Source organism: Canis lupus, chromosome 10 (genome assembly GCF_048164855.1).
Source record: "Canis lupus baileyi chromosome 10, mCanLup2.hap1, whole genome shotgun sequence".
Classification (NCBI taxonomy): Eukaryota; Metazoa; Chordata; class Mammalia; order Carnivora; family Canidae; genus Canis; species Canis lupus.
In genome coordinates this window covers 17,613,903-17,640,173 of record NC_132847.1, presented here as the reverse complement: position 1 = coordinate 17,640,173, position 26,271 = coordinate 17,613,903, and the positions used below count along the sequence as shown (strand labels likewise).

At 38.6% G+C, this 26,271-nt stretch overlaps 1 protein-coding gene across 9 annotated transcripts in view; it reads right to left on the bottom strand.

Moving 5' to 3' along the window:
• Positions 1-26,271, bottom strand: part of MEGF10 (multiple EGF like domains 10) — a 320,109-nt gene that overhangs the window by 111,856 nt on the left and 181,982 nt on the right. For all 9 annotated transcript variants that reach the window (XM_072840841.1, XM_072840842.1, XM_072840833.1 and 6 more), the window contains 3 exons: positions 20,150-20,282; positions 12,167-12,268; positions 10,285-10,385 (listed from right to left, as the gene is read on the bottom strand). In XM_072840841.1, the coding sequence (XP_072696942.1) occupies positions 10,285-10,385; positions 12,167-12,268; positions 20,150-20,282 (336 nt within the window). The remainder of the gene's footprint in view (positions 1-10,284; positions 10,386-12,166; positions 12,269-20,149; positions 20,283-26,271) is intronic.

Genomic DNA, 26,271 nt, shown 5'->3' with positions numbered 1-26,271 from the left:
CACAGTTGTTTGGAAATATTTGACAAGATCACAACTTTATTATTCATCGAGCCTGTGAGAGGCCAGCAAATCCAGAGCAGAAGGCTCAGATTGCCTTGAGCTTCAGGGAGGTGTTCCTCTCTCCTTAAACTCTCACTCTGCCGTTTCCCCACCCACCCACCCACATTCCCCAGAGATGCCCAGCTCAGCAAGAAACAGGTCTCTGCCAAAGGCAGAAACTTCACAGCCCAAACGAGGCATCTTGCCCTATATTCCAGCTCTTCTCATCTTGAAAAATCTGAGCCCAAAACTTTGCAGCAGTGAAAGACCAAAATCACACGAAGCCTGACTAAAGGATTTCACGTGTTCTTCCATAATCTCCAGGTGAGGGAACGAGTATCTGCGGCGCAGTTCTTCCCCAAAGCCTGGCCCACTAGGACAATGTGTGCCAGCCATGTGGTCTCCCTCCTGCCAGACCCTCTTGTGGCTGACACCAGGAAAAATGTGACTCTTCAGTATCTTTTTCAATTCCCTTCATAAAATTGCTGACAATATAATCTTGAGTTAGTTTGGCAGATACTCCAGCTCACGAAGAGAAAGCTTATTTTCTTGGGGACAGTAGTAGAAACAAGTACATATGGCTTCACAGTTAAATGAGGAAGGTAGGTATAACAGGAAGCTATGGCCAGCTGCATGATTCAGGAAGCACAACATTATCTCCCTAACTCAAGAAGTCCAAAGTGCTATGGGATGCCTACTAGAGTCAACTACAGGGATGGCAAATGTAAGGCACTCAAGCCACCCTACAACAATAATGGACATCATTGATGAGTCACTCTGTTCTCTCTTTTAGCACAAACATGGCCTCAGAATCTTTCCCTTTTTTTTTTATCTTTCCCTTTTTTAAAAAAGATTTATTTATTGTTTTAGAGAGACAGAGAAAGAGTGAAAGGAGGGGCAGAGGGAGAGAAAATCTCAAGCAGATTCCTTGCTGAGCATAGAGTCCATGCAGAGTTTGATCTCATGATCCTGAGATCACGACCTGAGCTGAAACCAAGTGTCAGATACTTTACCAACTGTGCCACCCAGGCACCCCCTTTCAGAATCCTTCTAAACACAATGTTGCAGGTCGCTGCTTCTAAGGGATGGTGCCTTCTCTCCCAAAAGAGAAGCTTTTTGCTAATTCCAGCTTAGCATAACCTAATATTCTAGTAGAAAAAAAAAAAAGAAGTAGGGGTAAATGTATGGGTGACGTGGCCCCTTAAAGTACCACCAATGTGACCTATCTGGCTTCTGGAAAAAAAGAGTCCTGTGTAAGTGAGCAACAGATGTCTTTAAGACCTTAACCCAAAATTTGGGTTTAAAACACATTGCTTACTGAAGCATGACATTCAAACAAGACTAAAGTGCATTTACAACAATTATTTTTTTTATATAAACAGCAACCACTGTTCTAGCTCCTTATTTCCCTATAGCCAATTCTGTTTTTCATAAAATTGGCCAAGTTAAAAATCAGCTGCGAATATTCATTCACTGCTATGGTAATCAATTGTCACACTCATCTCTAGTAAGAACAGGAAATCATATACTGTTCAGTGTGTGGGAGTGAAGGCTTCTTGTTTACAGTTCCAGAGTTCTCTTAATGAATGCCAAAGACAGGCAGGGCATATTCATGGGAACTGATCTTCCACCATCAGGGCTGGCTTACAAGGCAAAGGAATGGGTGACCCAGTCCCCAAACCTCTTCCTAGGTCTTCCTCACAAGCCACACTGCCTTCAATTCCCCCCATCACAGCTTTAAGTAAAAGTTAGCATTTGACCTTCCCCATTCAGCAAAAATAGGAAGACAAAGTGAAGTCTACCACAAAGGAAACATTTCTCAGAATGGCCCCTTCCTTTGCAGCAGCATCCAGCAGAAGATTGAGCATCTGGGGCAAAAGGATGGGATGGCCTGGGGAAGGGATCGCTGGCCATGTCCTTGGTCCATTTATAATGCTGCCACAAGTGGCCCAGCTTACATCTGCATTCCCTGCCATCAGCCTAGGTGAGACCTAGGACATGGGAGTGAGAATACATGGCCAGCTTTGTCTTGGGATTAACGAATCCTTCCTATGGAGGGAGAGGTGGCAACTTCCCACTCTGCAGCTGCTTTTCCTGTGAGCTTTTCCTAGTCCCATGAAACCAAATCTATAAGAGATTATCACTTGCTAAGAACTTGGTTTCAAGTACATGTTTGGAAACCAGTTTTGTGTACTCCAAATGCAGCTTCCTGGAATTCTAACGTTGTAAATAATGATGAGGCCCTTAGAGCTGCAGCAAACACTCATTTACTCCATGAATGCAGTGCCATAGAGATCATGAGTCTGGATATCAACTCCTTTCCATGGACAGAGCACATTCACATTTCAGCTTGGGCTGCTGAAGAGAACACTGTCACTAGTAATGAAGGGAATGCAAACTAAGGCAGGTACCATTTCCCCCCAATAGGTTGAAAGCAATAGTCATGTCTAGTGTTGGTAGAGATATGGACAAGTGGGGACCCTCACATAGTTTTAGTGGACAGGCAAGGTGTTATGACCTGTCTGAACAGGAATTCGGCAATGGTATCAAAAAGTCTTAAAATGCGGCTCAGGTGGCTTCTGTCTCCTCAAATCCATCATTTCCTTCCCATAAAAAGATATCTTTACCAAGTCCTTGACCATTCAGAATTAAGATGTTCTTGCAGGTTAGTGAAGTTCTGGCCAAAGTAGAAATGGAATCTAATCATTTCCATTTAAAAGAACTTTCTTTAAAAGATAGCTGGCATTGCCATTTGCCTCTTTCTCCCACCTTTCCAACCATTGCTTGGGACTGAGACTGATATGTGGAAATCAGTCTTCATGTATCAGTCTTCAATGGTACATGAAAATGAAGGCTGTGCCCTAGAGATGGTAGAGCAGAAAGGTGGAAATTGCCTGGGTGTCCTAACGGGTTACCCAACTCTAGGCTCCAGTGTGAGAAAGAAACAAACTTTTAACTCATAGCTGAACCTGATCCTTACTAATACAACATGCATGCCCTTTGTCCCAGGATCCCATCCAATTTATCTTATGAATCACTCACATGTACAGAGAGAGATAAAAAATGATGCTAGTGCATCCACTAAACTATTTAAGTATCTAATAATTGGATAGGTGAATTGGTGGGTAGGTAGATAGGAAGGAAGGGAAGAGGATCAGGGAGGGAGACAAAACAATAAGGGAGAAATAGATGCTAATATATAATCTTGGAACATACTACATTTAGGCCAATTTGTGTTATGCATATTTTCATTTTAGGAACAAGATCAAAATTCTAAAATAGGGAACTACATGGAACTATTATATATATATATATATATATATATATATATATATATATATATATAAATAAAAGTGTGGGGTGTTTGAGAAAATGGAAGATAGGAAGTATCTGGAGACTGCTGATCTTATAGAAAAAATTAATATCCTGAAGGAAGAGCCACACAACTGTCACTTTTGTAAACTTCAGACTATACACAGGACCAGTATCAAGGCAAGGTGGAAGAGCATGAACAAGATGACCTTAGAGATTATGATCTCACATTCAAACATAACCATGAGATTTGCAAGATGCAATCAGATATCATTTTAATATTTACAAGAGATGCGCTTCATAAAATAGAAGAATTACATGAAAATAAATCCTAACTGTAGCAATTACCACAGTAAAGTTAGGCAAAAAAAAAAAACCATTTGTATATTTTAATGACTAAAAGATACGTCAAATTCAATCAAATAGAGACACTAACTGGGTTGATGGTTCTAGCCTAACTCGAATGACAGGACAAGGACATAATAGGTTTTAAATTTCAGGGATATGGAATGTAACATCTAAAATAGACAATGGACTCTGTATGTTCCATCCAGGTAATAATCAAGGACCATGTTGCCTGATATTTTAAAAACTTCAGAAAACAATACAAAGGACTACGATGTAGCCTTAAGAAAAGAATTTCTAGTGAAGGCTACAACACAGATAAAGGTCAAGAACATGATACTAAGTGAAATAAGTCTGTTATAAAAGGACCAAGACTATATGATTCTACTCATATAAAGTCTCTACCGCAGTCAAAATCCCAGAAACAGAAAGAAGTTAAAACGTAATGGCTAAGGGCTAGAGTAAGGGAAGAGGGGAAATTAAGATTTAACAGATACAGAGCTTCACTTTGAAAAGATGAAAAAGTTGTAGGGATCTGTTGTGCAACAAAGTAATTACATTTAATACCACTGAATAGTACACTTAAAAATTAGGAAGATAGTAAATTTAATGTTATGTATTTTTTACTACAATTGAAAGACTAATTAATTAATTAGTTAATTAAAAACTTCAGCAAAATGAAAAGACACACCAAAATTGTTTTTCAATTTAGAAAAACATGAGATGACATAACTGCTTTCTTAGAGGGTAACTCTTTCAGCCTCATGAATACTTTGAATTCAATATGGAAATGTGTGAGACAATAAACTCTATAGTGTTTATTTCATTTTAAAAGCACAAATTCCATTTTAAAAACTTTATGGTGTTTAAATTTGTAAAACATTAGTTAGAAGCCCTTTAGTGTGTTTATCAGAGTTTGTTAGACTGATGAATGAAACATCTATAAGCTGAATTTAGTATAAGAAACACTAGCTTTTTATATTAATAACTTCAATATATCAGATATTCCATGCTATGGATTAGAAAAATTAATATTGTTAAAAAGTCCATAGAACCCAAAGCCAGCTACAGATTCAACACAATCTCTACCAAAATTCCAATAACATTTTTCATGTAATAGAACAAACAATCCCGAAATTTGTGTGAAACCACAAAAGACCCTAAATAGCCAAAGCAATCTTGAGAAATAAGGACAAAGCTGGAGGCATCATGCTTCCTGATTTCAAACTACAGTAATCAAATCAGTATAGTATTGGCATAAAAACAGACATAGAGATCCATGGAACAGAATAGAGAACTTAGAAATAAACCCATACATACATGATCAATTAATTTATGACAAAGGAATCACATATACACATTGAGGAAAAAACAGTCTCTTCAATAAATGGTATTGGGAACACTGGACAGCCACATGTAAAAGAATGAAACTAGACAATTGTCTCTCACCATACACAAAAACAAACTCAAAATGGATTAAAGACTTGAACATAAGGCCTGAAAGCATAAAACTCCTAGAAGAAAACATAGGCAATAAACTTCTTAACATCAGCCTCAGTGATAAGTTTATGGATATGATGCCAAAAACAAAGGCAACAAAATTAAAATACATAAGTGGGACTCTAGCAAACTAAAAAGCTCTGTACTACAAGGGAAATCATCAAGAAAAAGTACATCAAGAAAATGTACTACAAAGGAAATCATCCTACCAATAAAAGATTTGAAAATCATATATCTGATAAGGGTTAATATCCCAAGTAAACTTTTAAAAACCCATACAATCTGATAGAAAAAAAATCTGATTAAAAAATGGGCAAGGGATGGATATTTTTCCAAAGAAGACATACAGATGGCCAGCAGGTATATGAAAAATGTGGTCATCATCACAATCATCGGAGAAACACAAATCAGAACCACAAAAAGATACCATGGACATGTCAAAACAACTATTTTCAAAAAGACAAGAAATAACAAGTGTTGGTGAGAATATGGAGAAAAGGGAAACCTGTATTCTGTTGGTGGAAATGTAAGTTGGTACAGCCACTTTGAAGAACAGCATGGAGGTTCCTCACAAAATTAAAAACAGAACAGCCAATTCCACTTCTGGGTATTTATCTGAAGGCAACAAAACCACTACATCATAAAAGTATCTACACCCCTAAGTACATGGCAGCATTATTTACAAAAGCCAAGTGAGAGAAACAACTTAATATCCATCAATGGATAAATGGATAAAGGAAATGTGGTATATATACACAATGGAATATTACTCAGCCATAAAAAGAAAGAAATCTTTAAAAAAAAAGAGTGGATAAAAAAATATGTGTTTATGTAAAAACATATACCCACAAAGGAATATCATACAGCCAAAGAAAAGGATGAGATTTTACCATTTATGACAACATGGATAGACCTACAGAGTACTATGCTCAGAGAAATAAGTCAGAGAAAGACAAACCCCACCTGATTTCACTCCTGCATGCTATCTAAAAAATAAAACAAATGAGTAAAGAACCAAAAAAACCCAAAATCAGACCTATAAAATACACAGAACAAAGTGATGGTTGCCAGAGGGAAGTGGGGTGGAAGGACAGGCAAACAAGTGAAGGGTAGAGGGAGAGGGCCCCTGGGTGGCTCAGTGGTTGAGTGTCTGCTTTTGGCTCGGGTCATGATCCTGGGGTCCTGGGATCGAGTCCCACATTGGACTCCCTGCAGGGAGCCTGCTTCTCCCTCTGCCTATGTTTCTGCCTCTCTCTGTGTGTCTCATGAATAAATAAATACAATCTTAATTTTTAAAAAAAGAAGAGGGAGAGCCAGGCTTCCAGTTATAGAATGAATCAGTCATGGGAATAAAAGGCACAGCTTAGGGGATGTAGCCAGTGGTACTGGAACAGTGTTGTGTGGTGGCAGCTGGTAGCTACATTTGTGGTGAGCACAGCATAACATGCACAGAGGTTGAATCACTATGTGAATCACACCTGAAACTAATGCAACACCATATGTCAACTATATTCAAATTTTTTGAAAATTTAAATAAATAAAAAAATCATGTAGACACACACATGCACACACACTACAAACCTATATACACATACCAATGTACAAACAGACACATGCATACTAAATCCATTTCATTTCTCTGGGCATTTTTTCATTAATATTTTAATTTCTCTAAATCAAATGCAATTAAACAAAAGATTAGGCAAGAACAGTAACCCTGAAAGATAAACAAACGTAAAAGTTTAATCATTTTTAGGAAGAGGTGAAAACTTCATCAAGAAATCATAGATATCTTCAGGCCTAATAATATTTTCCTTATGGAAAATTTTCCAACCATTCTCTTCCCCCGCCCCCACCCACCCGGACTCTAATGCCATTCCCTATTTTTTCTATTTTGGTTCTTCCTGCCTGATGACATAATCTGTCTTCTGGACATAGAACCTGGTCACTCAAAGTGTGCTCTGCAGACCAGCAGTTTCTACACAGTCTGAGTCTAGAAGAAATGCATCATCATTGGCAGGATGAGGCAGGGTAGGTGGAAATGGGAGGATGGAGCTTTACTCTCCAGAGAGCTACTCCAGCTCCTGAAGGAATCTTTTGTTCAAATACAGGTTAAGTATTTGCATAAAATCACCCATTTCTGCCTTCTAGGAAAATGCCCTACCAAAAATTAAACTAAAATTATAACCAATTCGTGCGTTTCAATTCCTTCTGGTAACTGGAAACAGTTAACAAGGGTGACAATACTATGTGTCTAGCAGCAAAACCTAATTGAAAAAAGATTATAAAAGCAGAACCAAGAATCATGTGTTCTCTCTTCCTTCTCTATCCACAAGAGTGCCTCACTGGTGCCAGCTGTTGAGGGTAGAAAAGATTGCTTGGAGGCATCTCCAAGAACAAGGAAGTAAGGGAGCTTGACTGTCCTCTGGGGTAAAGCTATGAAATCAAGACATCCGAGTGGAGAGATGCAAAATACCTGTAAAGAGACTATCCAGGCCTCTGAGACCAGACAGTGAGCTGATTAAATATATTAACATATCTAAAGAAAAAAATGTTTCAGTCTCCAGGGGCAGTTGGTCAGACGTGAATGCTTAGAAGAATTTTAGAGGCAAATGCTAGCGATAGCCCTCCAAGCAGTCAGAAGGATGTCTTGCCACCTATCCAGTGTGAGATTAAGGCCAGGTTACTTTTACCATCATAATATTCAGGCATGATGGGGTCGTGGAATTGCCCAGCATCCTGAGATGGGCCACAGTACTGAATGAAATGACAGAGGCGTTGGGTTCTGGAAGGCTGGGACAGTGAAGCACTAAATACCAACTAACCCCACTTGGATCCATGCTCCTCACACCAGCTTGCCAGTAAAGTCTAGCTTCCCATGTTCAGGTCTCCCAGGAAAGAAGGTATGACCAAAATATAGCCCAAGCATTTCTGCAGGCTGTCTCACTTAATGAAATAGCATCCTGACTTTATATATGATTTCTGTCATATGGGCAATAGAAATGAACGGAGGTAGAACCACTTCCTTATTGTACTGATGATCATTCTTGTAAGTTTGAGCCCTAGCAATGGGCACCAAGATAATGTCACCCTGAAGCCTCTCTGGGAAGTGGCCAGCCCAGACATCCAAGGTCCACCCTCACTCTTCTCCTGTGTGCACTCAGTGCTTTCCTTGGAAAATTCTCATCAGCCTGGGCCACAGAGATCATCAGTTCATGATTATTCTCCAAGATGTTTGATTATAAACATGTAATTTTTCTTGTTCGGCATCCTTATTAATCAAAGACATGCATATTAAGAAAAAAATTAGCAAAGGGAAAGTTGGCACTGGGTACAAGCAAAAAAGCATTCTCATATACTGCAGGTGGGAGCATAAACTGGAAACACACCAAACATCTGAAAAAATATGTGTCTACCTCTGACCCAGCAATTTTACTTCTAGGAATATCAATTAAGGGTATGAACAAAGATTTAATCACAATGATATATTCTAGAGCAGTTCATAATAGGTAAAACATGGAAATCATGTAAATATTCAACAGTTCAAATCTGTTAAATATCTATAATGCAATAACATACTGACATTTGCAATATATCACAAAAGTACATTTACTGAATGGGAAAGATATTCATGATATATTTTTCTTTTTCTTTTCTCTTCTCTTCTTTTCTTATGTTACAGTTCCTAATTATTTTTTCAAAGAACATTTATTATCACATATAGCCCTGTTTCTAAATCAAAGTTGAGGAACTTCCCCTACTGTCATAAAGAATAGAATCCAGGGTGCTGAGTGGCTCTGTCAGTTAAGTGGGTGACTCTTGATTTTGGCTCGAGTCATGATCTCAGGTTCCTGGAATGTAGCCCCAAGTCAAGCCCTGCATTGGGTTCCATGCTCAGGAGGGAGGCTGCTTGAGGAATCTCTCCCTCTGTCTCTCTCTGCTCCTGTTCTGTCTGTCTCTCTCCCCCTCTCTCAAATAAATAAATCTTAGAAAGAAAGAAAGGAAAGAAAGAAAGAAAGAAAGAAAGAAAGGAAGGAAGGAAGGAAGGAAGGAAGGAAGGAAGGAAGGAAGGAAGGAAGAAAGAAAGAAAGAAAGAAAGAAAGAAAGAAAGAAAGAAAGAAAGAAAGAAAGAAAGAAAATAGAATAGAATTCAGTCACTGAAAGGAAGATGACACATATATTCACTTAGGTCCTCACTCCACTTGAGCTCAAAGGAGCCTCAGAGAGGTAAAAAGGGCTTATCAGAGGTCACCCAGTGTTATCACCCAGCCTGGCGGATATTTAAGCCACGATATGTCCAATCATTCCTAATGCCTTCAGTTTAGAGCAGAATCTTGTCTCTCTTGATACTACTCAACACCAGGGTCTCAGCTCAGAAAGCATTGGTGCCCCTCTAGCTGTGTATAGAGCCAAAATATCTGAATACAACCCCTTTTAATGATCTCTCTACTTCCTAAACACAGGAGTAAGAAACTTCAATTGCAAACTTCATCACACATGATATTCCAGGATTTTCTGAAGTCTATCATAAAATACCAAATTTCCCTTGAGACATTTCAGGATGAATCGGTGAGATGGGGAGGGGAGACAAAAAATGACAAACAAGGTCTACTTTGTGACCCAGACTTAGAGTCATTTCTTAGTGCGAAAGCTCCTCTACTTTTTGTAAGCCTCATCATTCTCTGCACCAGAAAAGAACACACGAGCCTCTCAGAAGCTGACATGGGACTCCAGTCAGCTGCTACGAAAAGTCATGTCTCTGTGACCTAAGTCTAGTGACTCCTTGACCAATTTCCAAAGAGACATTTATTGCAAAAACTGTGATTAACACTGCTATATCCGGCCTTGAATCATCCTTCTATAACATCTGTTTCCTCCTCAAGTGACATTCATTTGGACATTTTTGATAGGTCAGAGGGACAGAGCAATGTTCCCCTCATTCCACAGACCAGGAAAGCAGCATCCAAGAGTAAAAGAGAATGGTCCACGCTGCCCCATCTCCTGGGCTTCCATCTCAGCTGCCATTCACACACGCAAACCAGCACTGGTAAATACAAGCAATGTTCAAAGGGATAAAGGTTTACTTACGGACACACATTTCCCTGCTTTCATAAAATCCAGGACAACACTGGGATTTGCGCCTATACATAGTTTTCTCCCCATGTCGATAGGCAGTCCGATAACTGATTCTACATGGAAGGAAAAATCACATTGTTACTTCTTTTGACCAGCAATTCTATTAGAAATAAAACATTTATATTGTGATACAAAAGAGCTAGTAAATAATAAAGGTATGAAAAGCAAAGTACTCTAAAATAGTTAAGAAAGAACATGGATTATAGGTCTTGACCAATAATATGCTAACTTTTATCAATTTGCTAAGAATATATTAAAATAGCCCATTTTAGCTAACCTATACTTAATTTGAAGGGATCAGAAGTTTTATGACTTTCCTAGTTCACTTATCTTGAGATACCTGGGAAAAGTATCAATTAATTTCAGATATGATACTATCTAATTATCATTCACTTACATATGTTTTATAAGAAGAATTCAGAGAATTCCTTGAAAAATCTATAACAATGCAGTCTCATCCCACTATAACATAGGTTATAGACAAATAACTCTTATTTAACTGAAGCTTCATTCATTCACTAATTTACTTATACAACACATGTTTACTGAGCACTTACTATATTCCAGGCACTGTTCTAGGCACTGGGGAAATAGCTCACAGTAAGAAAAATGATATGAAGCCCTGCCCTCAAGGAACTGATATTCTACTGGGGAAGACAGACCTATAGAATTTAAGTACAGATACACATTAAATGAATAAATATGTCTTATATTGACTGATAATGATTATATAGTGTGATGAAAAATAAGGCCTGAGTAACAGAAGAGAGTGTGATAGGAAGGGAGTACTTGCTTAGATAGAGTGGACAAGAAAAACCTGTCTGATGAAATAACTTTGAGTATAATATTTAGTGCAGCATAAATCAACAAGCATCACATTAAACTCATAACTCAAACTACAGTATTTTTACAAATAAAAATAAGGTATCATGGTTCCCTTCCCTATTAACACTAATATTTGAATGTTTTTCTTTTCCTGTTTTCACATTTGCAGAAAAATATACTTGGCTTAATTTGAGGTCAAAAAATTTTTTTAAAGATTTTATTTATTTATTCATGAGACACACACACACACACACACACACACAGAGGCAGAGAACAGAGGGAGAAGCAGGCTCCATGCAGGGAGCCTGATGTGGGACTTGATCCCAGGACTCCAGGATCACACCCTGGGCCAAGGGCAGGCACTAAACCACTGAGCCACCCAGGGATTCCCCAGTGGAGGTCAAATTTAAGTTAGCCTAGGAGCACCCAGGTGGCTCAGTCGGTTAAGCATTGAACTCTTGATTTCAGCTCAGGTCATGATCTCAGGGTCATGGGATTGAGCTCCAAGTCAGGCTCTGCACAGGGCATGAAGCTTCCTTAAGATTCTCTCTCTACATCTCCCCTTGCCCTCTGTCATCCCCACCCTCTACCCCCCATGCACATGTGTGCACTCTCTCTCTCTCTCTGTCTAAAAAAACAAAAAAATTCAGTCTAAATTGAGTCAGGTATTTAAGTAGAAACATATGCTGGAATATGAGTCTCTTGATACCTAGTGATGTCCATACTCAAGAGTGTCTCCTCCATTTAAGCACCATACAAAAGCTGCACAAATTCTTGCTAACCAAATGATGGAAACCAGTAGGCATTTTCTCTGTACACTCCTCGAGGGTACAAACAGTCATTTTGCTTTTCTGTATCTCCTATGGTTCAGAACACGGCTAAGAGAAATAGCAAGCATTCGATAGCTATTCACTAGATGAATGGATACATCTTCTCAAATATTTAATGTCTCTGCATTAAAGTACTTCACAGCTACCCAAACTCATAAATATATCTGATCTTCAATTACCTGTGCCGTGTACATTTAAACCAGTTCAGAATATCAGTGCAGCTGGTGTAGTAGATTTGATCGAAAGGATGTGGGTATGACTCTTGCACAGTCACTGAGTAGCTGAAAAAGAAGAAGGATAAGGAATCAATATTTTGCATTCTCACATTCATGATATACTGTTCACATAAAAAAATCAGGCTAAATTCTCTCCTTTTGTAACTTCATGTTGACTTTTAATAGAGAATCTCTATGTGTTTGCAGGTTTTTATTTGACCTAGAATGTCAAAAGGGCCAATATTAATAATACATTTAAAAGATAAGAGTTCATGCTCTAAATTTCATAAAAGAATTCTTTTTACTATTCACCATAAACTGATAATCCCAAATTTACAAACATGATTACCATATATTTTTCTTTTCTTTTTTTTAAAGATTTTATTTATTTATTCATGAGACACAGAGAGAGAGAGAGGCAGAGACATAGACATAGAGAGAGGCAGAGACAGAGAGAGAGAGAGGCAGAGACACAGAGAGAGAGAGAGGCAGAGACTCCTGCAGGGAGCCCAAGGCTGGACAAAATTCCACGACCCCAGATTCATGACCTGATCCAAAGACATAGGTTCAACCACTGAGCTGCCCAGGCATCCCACCATATATTTTTCTGTATTTAATTCCATCCCCTCATCCCACATGTCCAGGGTTAACCCAGACCTTTCACAAAAAGTTTTCAATCTAAGTCTGCATGCAAATAATAAGCACAGAGACAATGTGAATATGGATAAGAGTACATTTTGGTACTGATTCTGGAAAATCAGAAAGAACATATTTCTCAGGTTGGAACTTGAATTAATTTGGTTTCCTGTGTGCCTGCCCTACTTCTCAGGCACTGGGAGAATATATATATATATATATATATATATATATATATATATATATAACCTCTAAATAAAAATTACAAAGTCTCTAAACCAGGTTCTAAACATACCCCTGAAACAATTAGCCTGAAATATATATATCCACAGCTCTTAGCATGGTTTCCAATACATTTTCTCTAACAGCTTCTTGTGAAAGTAAAAACATGCAATCCTAAGGGTCTGAGAATGTAGGTGGAAAGCATCCATAAAACATAAAGAGCATTCAATGTTCAATGTCATAATTCTTCATTTTAAAGCAGCCCATTACATGCTCAAGAGCTTAGGGTTCTTGACTACAGGAAAACCTGGAGAATCTTCTTGGCCAAACAAGTTAATCCTCTTCTCTTCAACAGTCTCAAAGATTTTCACTAAAATCTTTAATTCACACCAGCAAATGAAAAGGGCCACAATTATGGACTCACTTGCAGCAAATCAATAGACCAACTTCATTATTAGGAACTATTGACTAGAGAAGCTACAGAAGGAATGAGGCTGAAACTTCAGCATGAAGAATTCAGGTTACATATAGGGTAGAACCTTCTCATTTGAAAAGTTTTGTGGTGCTGGGCTCCCCAACAGTGGGATTTCTTTCTCCAAGTAGCCTCTATTAGCTATTATGCAGTTGGGCTTCGATAGGAAATCCATAAAATAATCCTACTGCTCACACTTTTGTGTATTTCATTCTTTGGGTCATTGCAACTTGATTTCTAGGTAAATTTAGGGATCTTCTACAAATCTTAGGAAGATGCAATAGGCCCTACTGAAAAGATCACTGGACTAGCGCAAGATAGGGTTACCCTGATCTGACATTGAGAAAAAAAGACAGCCATCAGCAGATAACCTTGCTTCCCCGGGTTTCGAGTATCACATTTTAAAACCAGAGGATTGTAGATGGTCTTGAAGATTGCTTCCTATTTGGCATTCTGAATTTCTAACATACATTTTAGGGGACTATTTCCTTCTCTACTATATGCCACCTGAGGCTACCTGCAAAAACAGGTTCAGATGAGCATACAATATGCAAATGTATGCTCTTTGATACATTTGATACATTTGATATTACATCTGCAATATAACTCCTAGAGGGGAAAAGAGGCCTCTGTAAAAATATAAAGGTTCTTGGAATAAAATATCACAGTAAGCTATTAATGTCTTCTGACCTCTAATACTGTCCTGAGGTTCAGGTTAGTGTAAATTCTATGACTTCCTCGCCATTTTTTTCCTGCCTATTCAAGCTGCTTGTAAATAACTAAATTTGAGGTTATTTCTTTACTCCATGTTCAGTGGAGAGCAAAGCAAATGAATGTCCTCTGCATATAGGTGCAGCCTTGTATTACCCAGGAGCAAAATACAGCTATTGTCCACATGTGCTAGAGGAGTAAAGAAGAAACCACTCTAAATCAATGCCAATTGGGTGACAAAAATATTCTACCAAACTCTACAGCACTAATTTAACTGAACTAAGTTGGTTTGTTGGAACTAAACTTAATGCGTTATTCCCATAAAACTGCAAAAGCCATATGATGATGGTTAAGGCTTATATGCCTTGGAGAGCAGAAATGATAATCAACAAATGGATCCTGGCCAAACATATCCCATTTGATGTGGATGGGAGAACAGATTCCACAGGCAAACATGAGAAATATTTTCACCAATTTCTAGCAGTCTGGAAGAATGCTTAAATGAGAAGAAATGCTGAAGTAGATGAATTTGCTCTCTTGCCACTTGCCATTCACCAACAGCACACATTTGCAGGATGCTTCTCTGGGTTTTAGGATAGAAAAAAAGCTCTTCTCTAGAAAAGGGTAATCAAACCATTTAGGATTCCAATTCAACATCTCAACATTCCAATTGAACATCTTCTCTGTAACTCCTGCCCCCAGAGAGCTCTCAAGAGGGGCCAGAACTTAATACTATAAATAACACAATATGGTCTGAGCTGAGAAATACATACAGTTTGGGGGAAAACAGGAGGACAAAATTTACTCTGCTTTGAGTATTTCTCTTCCACCTTGACTCTTTTAATTAAAATTATTCAGAGGCTCAAATTCAGTTCAGAAGTGACCAAAACAAATTACTTTGCATGTTGATGGAAATAGGCTCTGGTTAAGTCTATGGGACAAGGGCTCTAAGCCTTTTCACACCAAATTCCCTTTCTGTTGGTTTCTATACATTCTTTTTCTTTTCCATACAATCTTGCTCTTTTTTTGCTCCCTATTTTTTTTTTAAATTTTTTTTATATTTATTTATGATAGTCACAGGGAGAGAGAGAGAGAGGCTGAGACACAGGCAGAGGGAGAAGCAGGCTCCATGCACCGGGAGCCCGATGTGGGATTCGATCCCGGGTCTCCAGGATTGCGCCCTGGGCCAAAGGCAGGCGCCAAACCGCTGCGCCACCCAGGGATCCCATTTTTTTTTTTAATTTTTTTTTTATTGCTCCCTATTTTTAATGTATTCTAATCACACTACAAGATTTGGAAAACAATGTTTGAAGAAGAGAATTCTCTAATTCTTACCGAACCACCAAAAGCATTTTGATGACATTTTTACAGTCCCTAGGGGTTTTTAGCTTTACGTTTTAGCTTAGTATTTTTTGGCTTTTATATGATTATAATCACACTATGCACAATAATTTTGAAAATTACTTTTAAATTTGAATATATCAGGTGCCTGGGTGGCTCAGTCGGTTGAGCCTCTGCCTTTGGTTCAGGTTATGATCCTGGGGTCCCAGGATTGAGACCCTCATTGGGCTCCCTGCTCAGCTGGGAGCCTGCTTCTCCCTCTCCCTCTGCTGCTCATGTGCTCTCTCTCTTTTTCTCTCTCTCTGTTAAATAAATAAATAAAATCTTTAAAATAAAAAATAAACTTGAATATATCATAAGTATGTTAATAATAGTAAATATTCTTCAAATTATGACTGCCAAATACTCCGTAACTGACTATACCTTATTTGCTCAATACCCATCTATGGTTGAACAATTAACTTGTCATTCTTCTAGGGGCCATTCTGTAGAAGCTATGTGCTTGCATCATGAAGTTCCCTTCATGGGAACCGGCAAGCCTTCTCTGGGTCTTTAGCACAGTTTCTGGGCTGCTGTTTGAACTTAATTGGTGCCTCTGCTAATAGTCCATACCACCATGCTCATCAGCAGCTGCTCTAAAGTCAGAGCAGGAAAGAAACTTTAAAAAAAAAATTCATCTATTTATTCATGAGAGACAGAGAGAGAGAGAGAGAGAGAGAGAGGCAAAGACATAGTCCGAGGGAGAACCAGGTTCCCCACAGGGAACCTGATGTGGAACTCCATTCCAGGACCCCAGGATTATGACCTAAGCTGAAAGCAGATGCTCAACCACTGAGCCACCCAGGTGCCCCAGGAAGGAACCTTCTTGACTGTCTAGTTCAACTCTGTTATCATCATGAATGAGCAACACTGAGCTCCCTGTGTTGGAGGCCAGTCTAGAGTCAGCACTAACACCAGGGCCCCCAGACACCTTCTTGTCCAATGCCATCTCTCCAATGTCATTAGAACATCTAAAGCTTCTAAAGGAGACAATGAATGCCAAACTGTGGTATAAAGGGAATCTGATCTCAATTCTACATCATTTTCACCCCATAGAGGCATAACTCTTCACCTCCTGCTTGTGTGTTTAATCTTCTCAAATACACTGGAAACACATCATCACCAGAACTTTAAACTATTAAATATCATCTGGGGAGACACCCCAGAAAGATTTAATTTAAGGTCAAAGAATGGGCTGGCGGAGGAGAAAGGGTGGCAAGGGGAAAGCCATCATCACTTGGACACATTCCAAAGTGGTTAATTACATTCTATCTGCCAAAATTATCTTGTTACTTTAATCAGATATGGTAATAATCATCATTTCTTATCTCTGCTCACTTCAGAATTGCTGCTTCAATTACTACCACTTCTGCGTTCCACCCCCAAGGGATGGACAAAGAATGGCTTCCCTTCATTTATGTCTTCTTTAGCAGAAACCCCAAGGGATGCAAACACTTAAACTCACAGACCAAGGAAAGGGAATATGAAGAAGGAATAGATAATTCATGGAATTATCAGTTTCCTAAAAGTGGCTGTGTGGGATTCTTTTAATAACAAGCACCCCTTGTGTATTTTAAATGATTTAATTTTCCTGAATTTCATTTTATGTACAACTTCTAAGAACTACAATTGCTGCATTAAAATGAAGTCTACTTGTATTTGAAAATAAATGATTCAGGGGCACCTAGGTGGCTCAGTGATTGAGCATCTGCCTTTGGCTCAGGTCGTGATCTTGGGGTCCTGGGATCGAATCCTACACCGAGCTCCCTGCAGGGAGCCTGCTTTTCCCTCTGCCTGTCTCTGCCTCTCTCTCTGTGTCTCTCATGAAAAAATAAATAAAATCTTTAAAAAAAAAAAAGGAAAAGAAAAGAAAAGAAATGATTCAGCAGGCCCACATTTCTGATAGGCTCCCAGGCAGGGCTCACGTCACAGTCCCACAGACCGTACTGTGAGAAGCAAGGCTTCAGCTGAGTCGAGTCCATTCGGTACAGGTGGGGTCTAGATAAGGCAAGCCTCCAATGAGCCCTACTCAGTCCTACTACCAAGAAAATTGTCCTTGATACTCATCTTTCTCTATTTCAATTCAAGGCCTATTTCAGCTTTCAAAAATACAGACTGTGTCACCTGCCCCCTATTTGATCATTTTAATTTATACTCCTTTCTCCATTCTTGTCACAACCATTGCATTTTCTTTTACCTTTCTTCAATGAATCATTATCTAGTATTAGAACAGGAAATTTATCAGGAAGAAGATTATGGTTGTCAATCCTTCTTTCTAGAAGGCAATAGAAAAAATAGTCAGGAGAACAAAAAATCTCCATCATTTCTCTACTCTTTCACCCTCATTTTCCCTCCTCATTAGGAAGTATTTTTAGAGGTTTCTCTAATCACTTCTGCAGAATTGTATTAGGTTTAGAGACTAACGTGCCCCTTGCCTGTCTCTCTGGCCCCCTCCCCATTCACCCACTGATATCCATATTTAGCCACTTTATTTCATGTCAGAAGGTGAGCCTACTCAATCAACAGTTATTTATGGAGCAAAAGCTCCAAGCAAGGCAGTGTTTTAAACCATGGGAATTATCGATAGCGAATAAAACATGCAATTATGCGTTGTCAGGTTTCGTCAAATAATGAGGAAGGAATCAGGACAAAATGTACATGTGCGAATGGGAGCTAGATTACTTGAAGTCTTGCTTCTTTTCTCTTCATAGCTTTTCTCCCCAGAGAGTTGACTTGTTCACATCTCATCATGCTGGAGACTCCCAATTCTGTACTCCCACACACTACCGGGCCCATATCTCAAACCGATCTTAGGAACACAACATGGCAAAACCATTCTAATCTCTTCTTTCTCACATCAACTCTCTTCCTTTCACTTTTCATATGTGCAATGACCCCTCCACTCTTTAACAGAGCAGGCTCTAAACCTCACCTTCTCTGCCTCCCTCACATTCTACAATCAATGGATTACCAAGATGTGTGATTATTATCTCCCAGCATTTTACAGATTTGATTTTTTCCTTATTTTCCAAAGCTTTCCCCCTCCCGCAGGTTCAAAGGCCAATGGCCTCCCTTTTTTAAAAGTGATATGTTCTCATTCTTGTATTCTCTGATTCATTTTTATTGCCTTAATGGATATTTATTATGCACTTTGTAGGTGAAATGTTTATGGCAGGTGCTGTGACAATTATAAAGATCATTAGTAGGAGGTCCTCCCACTTCAATTCTATATAATATAGTTCATGCCACAAATACATAGAACTTGATTACATACACATATTTCCTCTACAGCTTAATGTTTCATAGTGATACATAACTCCATGGACTGACCAGGGAAATATGTTTTTGTGAACCTGACTGTAATACTGCTCATAGACATGAGGAGGCCCTCACTGAAAAATAATGATGTGAGTGATGGACCAGTGTGCCCCCACAAGAACATAGCTGTGATGCTTGAAAAGCTCTGAACCATGTTCATTTTTACCTGTGCTGACAACGATGACTAGAATGTGATCTCTGCAGTGTGCTACTCATGGCCCTGAGGATGACACAGGAAGAGACCGAGAGTTTGATGAAACTGTACCTACAGCTATCAAAAATACCTACTATTCTTGAGGGTGTGAGCATACTAGACGGGTGCCACCTTTTCTCTAGAAAACTTACATTTGCAATGTGACATTCAGATAAAGATGCTTTCTTAGAAATCCAAGAAGAACAGGAGAGTGATATAGACTACATTTGACTGGACTGCAATAGCACTAGATGGTTTGTACTATTTTTGTGTTCCAAAAAGTACCCTAAGATCTCTGACAATGACCTATGGTGTTGTACTTCCTCCACATCTCCTACTGCAATTGCTCTAATCTACACACATCTGCTTTGATGTCATCTCTTCAGTCTAGTCCTCCTCCTGCAGGACTCCACTGACTCTAGTTTGGTTGCTCAAGAGTCTCAGTGGGCTGTGTGTGGCACTGATTTCGAGCCACCTTCATTCCTTGGACTCACCCAATCACTGCTCTCTGCTCATCTCATTCAGGTCTTTGAGAACATCTCAGATGATACTATTTCCACGCAGCCTTGTCAGTTCCTCCAGAAATCATATCTCCCTTTTCAGGCCACATATGTTCCAACTATTTGGTACACTAATTGCCACCCTTCAGGACATCATTCTCTACTATCTTTCACCCACTGGCTCCCATGCATAAGGCCAGCTCCCTCAGATTATTGCAAATAGACTGAAAACAGGGAGAAGATATTTGGGGGATCATCTTAATTGAGCTGTGATATTTTCCCTTAGCTATACAATTGGTCCTGTGTTACAATCAACAGATCAAGGTTTTTTTTTCACCTGATATTCTGTAACATCAAGGTGAATCTTGCCAATTTCTTAAAATAATGACTGGTTTTTCATAAAAGTAATTTCATAGTCTCTTCTCAAATCCTAATTTTGCATATCACACTGATAATGACAGTATATTAAAAAAATTATCAGAAATTATTTCCCAGACTACTTTCAAAACAATTACCTTTCCCAGTGGCTACACACATTAGGGTCTTCAAGATTCAGTGCTGATGCTGTCCTGCTCCAGAGGCATAATGAGAAACAGATAAAGCTCAGGCATGAGTTCAAAGAAGCAACCATTTTTTCGGAAGAAAAACCTACAAGAAAAAAAAATCCAAATTAGAGAAGCATGAAAATGACCCAAACAGAATTCTTTTCAGTACAACATTGGGTACCATTTGTCACTAGGGTTGAACCATGCATAACAAGCCATGTGTTTAAATAGACGGGTCACCAGATTTCATGGTCCAAGAGAGAGGTATTTCTTGTGTTGTGCAGGGTGGTCACCATTTTGTAAATTACAAAAATGTGCAAATCATCATTAATTGCCACCACAAACAAAAGCCCTTCTCATCCATGCCCTTCAACATTAAAGGAATCTACCCAAACAACTCAGAGCAATACAGGCTTCCAGATTCTCTCACCAGGCATATTTCCCTTCTGGAAGAAGAGGGCTCAGATCTGGCCTCATTTGTCCCAGAGGGTAAACAGTGAAACAGAAGCTCCATTGACTCAAGAGAGAGGCACCTCAAGCTCAAACTGAGATTCATTCCCTGAATCATTCAACATGCAGTGAACGCCTGCTCCATCCTGGGCACCATGCAAACAACATAATACTCATGATATACATTTCTTATATTTAGTGCTTCAGTTTCCCCATCCGCTCAACAGAAAACCAGCTATCTTACAGAGGTTTCTTCATAAATGTAGAGGAAAAGGCATAAAGCTGTTTAGAGGTCGGTGTGAGAGAAAATCAACCTGGTATTATGGAGAAGAAGAAAGAATACAAGGGAAAAACAAATAGCAACAGATTTGCAAAAGAGGTCGCCAAAGGAGATACAGGAAGAGAAAGGTGAATATTCCTTGCAGAGGGAACCAGAGGAGAAGGAGAGTCTTACACATTTTAGGGAGCTCAAATTAATTCAGCCATGAAAGAGACAGGGGCATATCACAAAGGATTTTATACACCATTGCAAAGTACGTGAACTTTGCTGGGGGATAACGCAGACCTTGCAGGGAGGAAGTGAGCAAATCTGAGAGGCTTTTAGGACTTAAAATGAATAGAACTTGGGGACTGAATGTGGAAACAATAAAGAGGAGTGCTCCCTGGCATAGGCTCATTGGGTGGATGGTGTGCGCATCACTAAGATGGGAAGCACAGACACCCTCCCCTTCTGGAAGGAAGAAGCATTAGTTCAGTTTCAGATGTGTCAAGTCGGAGGTTCCCAGGAGATACATGAAGTCATCTGCAGGCATTTATTGAACACCTACTGTGTGCCAGGCACTCACCAGCTCAGGTGTGTAACAGCAGGACCCAGATCTTATGCCCACCTCCTCACCTCCAGGAACTCATCACTTAGTAAGAAGGAAACGTTTCATTGTCACACTTACATAAAATGATTTTATATAATTGTTATAAAATTGGACGTGGAACTATAAATAGCTGACCCATCTACTAATTAAAAAGGAGAATAACTATTAATCTGCCTATTAGTAAACTAGGGAAACTAGTAACAATTGGCCAGATTATGTGACTGAAGCAGTTATCTTCTGGGTGAGAGCTGGTGTTTTGAGACGTTATACTAATTTCCTTCATTACCAGGTGCAGAAGCAAATGGGAGCAAAATTTATTGGATAATATCCTTATGGTTTAAAAAGGTAAGTTTATTGGGGTACTTGGCTGGTTCAGTTGGTAGAGCATAAGACTCTTTTTAAAAAAAGATTTGTTTACTTATATGAGCGAAAGAAAGTATGCATGTGGCGGGAGAGGAGCAGAGGGAGAGAATCTCAAGCAAACTCCCTGCTAGGCACAGAACCCTTTGAAAGCCTCAGTCTCAGGACTCTGAGATCACGATCTGAGCTGAAACCAAGAGTCAAACATTCAACCAACTGAGCCACCCAGGTACCTCAGATTGTGGGACTCTTGATCTGAGGGTTGTGAGTTCAAGCCCCATGTTGTTTGTAGAGATTACTTAAAATGGGGGGGGGGGTTAGTTTATCTTCAAACAAACAATAAACAACCACAGCAGCAAAAATCAAACCTTAGGAAATAGTTTATCCTTCAAATTCAAGAGAACAGATCAAGTGAGGAAGTATTCAATCCTTAAATCCTTAAATCCAGGCTGTTTCTAATTGTATCAAGTGTATCATGACAACTCATCTATCTCTAACTGCACAAAGGCTAAAACAAAAGAAAATATTTGACCTAAAATAAGGAAATAATAACATGAATTTGTAGGATAATTAAAAAATACTGTAAGAAAAAAAAATACTGTAAGCCACTATAAAAGGTTATGGAATTTTTAAAAACGGGAGTTTTCATCATCACAAAATATATTCTAACATAGAAAGCATAAATGGGTAGCCAAAACAGGGCTTATAAATTAATTTGAATTAATTAATTATTAATTAATTATTGGTGTTTGTCATGAAGTCGTAAAATCTGAAGCTCAACATTATATAACTAAAGAAGCTATTCCATTTAATAGGAATGACTAACAGTGATGATGACAGGCAATAATTTCCTGACCAGTTGCTGGGTGCCAGGCACAGTGTGGAGCCCTTCATGTGTGTGTCTGTCCAACCCTTACTGTTATTCATCTAAGGAAAAGGTGTTTTTACGATCCCCATTTCACAGCTGAAGACATGTAATATACTGCTAATGTTTTCTTCATTCGTCAAAAAAAGAAAACCTCTAATATACCCAGTTGTAACAAACAAGCATGGCAAATATCTCTGTCTGATTGCTCTATCTATGGCAGGATAAGTGTTTTGTTTCAGTGAAGTGTGAAATATGTATATTAACTTTCATTCTTTCCTCAAAGACAAAATGAGTGCTAGTCAGCAGTAATCTGCCATCTACTTACCAACAATTACCCCAAATTGGAAAGTTGTATCGTGAGTCACCATCTTAGACTCAAACCATCCATTTTCCAATTAGCAATGTTTAGTCTGTAAAGTTAGAAATTGCTGCAAGTAATGAATCTAACTGCCAAGAAAAAGAAAAATGCTGTGTATTTTCTTTTAATGTAAATATGTTAACACTAATCCTTCTGTAGCTCTTTTTGCTTTGCAGTTGATATGAGGCTCTATGAAGGCTCTAACCTCTCTATGGAGATGGCAGATGGAAAAAAAAAAAGCAAAATTTGGTCACCTCCCCTTTGCTTTTGAAATTTGGCATACCGAAAAATCTAAGTGCATTGCCAAGTTGCTAGAGGTGTTTGCAGAAGTTTCCCTTCTGCAAACTATAAGGACATTTTTTTTTATTTTTTTTATAAGGACATTTTTTAAATGTATACACACACACACACACACACACACACACGTATGTTAGATGGTCTCACTTCCAAAGGATTTTCTGAATTAAAATCAGAAAATTAACTGAATTCTAGTATCACCTACACTAAAGTAAAAAACATCAAAAGCAAAAAGAACTGCTAGATCTAGATGCAGGGATCATGCAAACTCACATAAACAGGTTAAAACCATTTGAGAAAATAATTCAAGTGTTATATACAGTGTGGGGGAGAGGACATTTCACCGAGATGCCAACGAGCTGTAAAAAAAAAAAAAAAAAAAGCTACAGAAATACAACATTTCATTATATTCAGAAACAGATGCTCCCTCCTTTTGTTCTACCTTGTTGAATAAAAGGCACTGAGAGACACAACCCAAAACAGAAGCAGATAGAGCATTACACATACACTTTCCCTGTTTCATTTGTTTTCTTCTACAGGTTTTGATGAGTAAATGTGGGTGTCTTTTTTTCCTTTATATCTACCCTGGAGGAAGAAAGTTCAATACATTTTTTTCCCTTCATTTCTCTCTTTTAAACTGTGCCATCTTGTCTGACACTATAATCTTCCACTTTGGAGCACAAATGAAAACAAAACACAGCCTTTAAAAAATAGAAGTATTTCAATTGAAAAAAAGAAGCAACACAGTGGTGATTTGCTTCATTAAAATAGACATTTGGAAAATACTCAAAACTAAATTAAGAGTTCTGCTACCCCCACCCACTCAGTCTCCATCTTCAAATAACTTTCCTTATGGTTCCATTTATAAAAATTTAAAATGTTAAAAAAAACGCGGGGGGAGAGAGAGTCATTTGCATGAACCCCCTAGTGCCAAACTTGATTGCATTCCATATCATTCACTTAATTATTATGGAAAAATCAAAACAGAAAATCAGTACAACTGATTAGCATTGCTAAAGTGCTCCGATTAGAAAAAAGAAACACAGCAGGTAGAATTAACTCTTGCTGCCTACTAGGAAGGCAGGCTTTCCTTATTCTCACAAAAATCTCAATAAATAAAAAAAAAAAAAAAAAAAAAAAAAAAAAATCTCAATAAATAATCAGGTTGACTACAACCTTACAATGGATGAATCTGGGTTCTGATGATAGGGAGTAGTTTATCAGTGTATTAGGGAGAAATAAATAATGGGGCGTTGACTTGCTAATTTATTATTGCAGCAACAGAGGAATAAATGATGCCAGACAAACCTTTGTGTCTCTAAAATCTTTTTCCTTGATAGAATAATTTAAGTGCATGCACAGAAATAACTTGGGTGCCCTCACCCAGTTTTTCTCAAGCTGATTTCCCTAAAATCATCTAACAGTTTTCTATCTGCAAATAAATTTCATGATTAAGAATAGTCACATTTAAAAAAAAAAAAAAAAGAATAGTCACATTTTCACAATCCCCACCCCCTCTCTGGGGACCAAAAGCCACCAATTTTTACTTGATCACTCCATCATGTTATCTGTAAATGATGTACTAGCTTTTCCTCAGAAAAAGGCTTTTCCACCCAAATGGGCCAGAAGGTAGCATGCTGAGTTCTTCCTAGAGCTTAATGCCAATGAGTATCAAAGTATCAAAGTATCCTAGAGTATCAAAGCTCCAGATCCGGAATATTAAAGATGTCAAAAGAGTAATGCTTACTCATGGGACTCTTGATCTCAGTGTCATGAGCTCAAGCCCCACATTAGGGGTAGAGCTTACTTTAGCAAACAAACAAACAAATAATAATGCTTACCAGTTGTCCTGAGAACAACTCCAGGTGACAATTTCCATAGAAATACTATTTTGCAGATAAAACAAATCCAGGAGGCACTGCTGTGATTTCTGTTTTCACTGCCCAAAGCTAGTTATTCTAGCAGCATATTTTTTTTAAAGATTTTATTTATTTATTCATGAGACACACACACACACAGAGAGGCAGAGACACCTGCAGAGGGAGAAGCAGGCTCCATGCAGGGAACCCGATGCGGGACTCGATCCCAGGACTCCAGGATCACTTCCCAGGCCAAAGGCAGGTGCCAAACTGCTGAGCCACCCAGGGCCCCTCTAGCAGCATATTATTTCAGCCAAGCCTAACTCTTTATCTGAAGCAATGTAAGTACTAAAAATTTTTTTGTATGTGTAAAGCCTCATGTTATTTTGCTCACATCCAACAGAGATATTCTTCTGAGTCAAATTAAATCATCTTATGTTGGCAGTTACACAGCATTCTTTGGAAGACTCCAAGAATATAAGTTAAAGGAGTCTGGCTGTCAACATAAAAAAAAATTGATCAAATTCTATTCTACAAACTTATAACGGTTTCATAAACAACCAAGAAAAATGTATATCCAAAACATTAGCATGGAGTGAGTGTTTAGATACCAGTTCTGGCATTCATTGGACACTTCATATCAAACAAGACCTAAGCGAAGCCCTGAAGATGCCAGGCACTGGGCTACCTTGAGAAAAACTCACCAGCCACATAAAGAATAGTTGCAAATGGACCATTTCAATACAGCATGATGCAGGCATGTTTATGACCAGAAAAGGCTATCGTGGGAACAGAGACGTACATTCTCATCTACTTAATCAGCCAATTCCACAGTTATTATCTAGGTGGCATTAAAGGGTAGTTTAGGGGAGCCTCTGATCACCCACCTATCCTCAACCTTGGGAAGTGCTCTACAACATCCCTAGGAATCTCATCCACAGCATATGGAAAATTCTACAAACAATACTCACTAGGCATTTAAGTCCAAGCAATTCTGGGAACCATTATGACTTTTAAGGCACGGTGTCTGC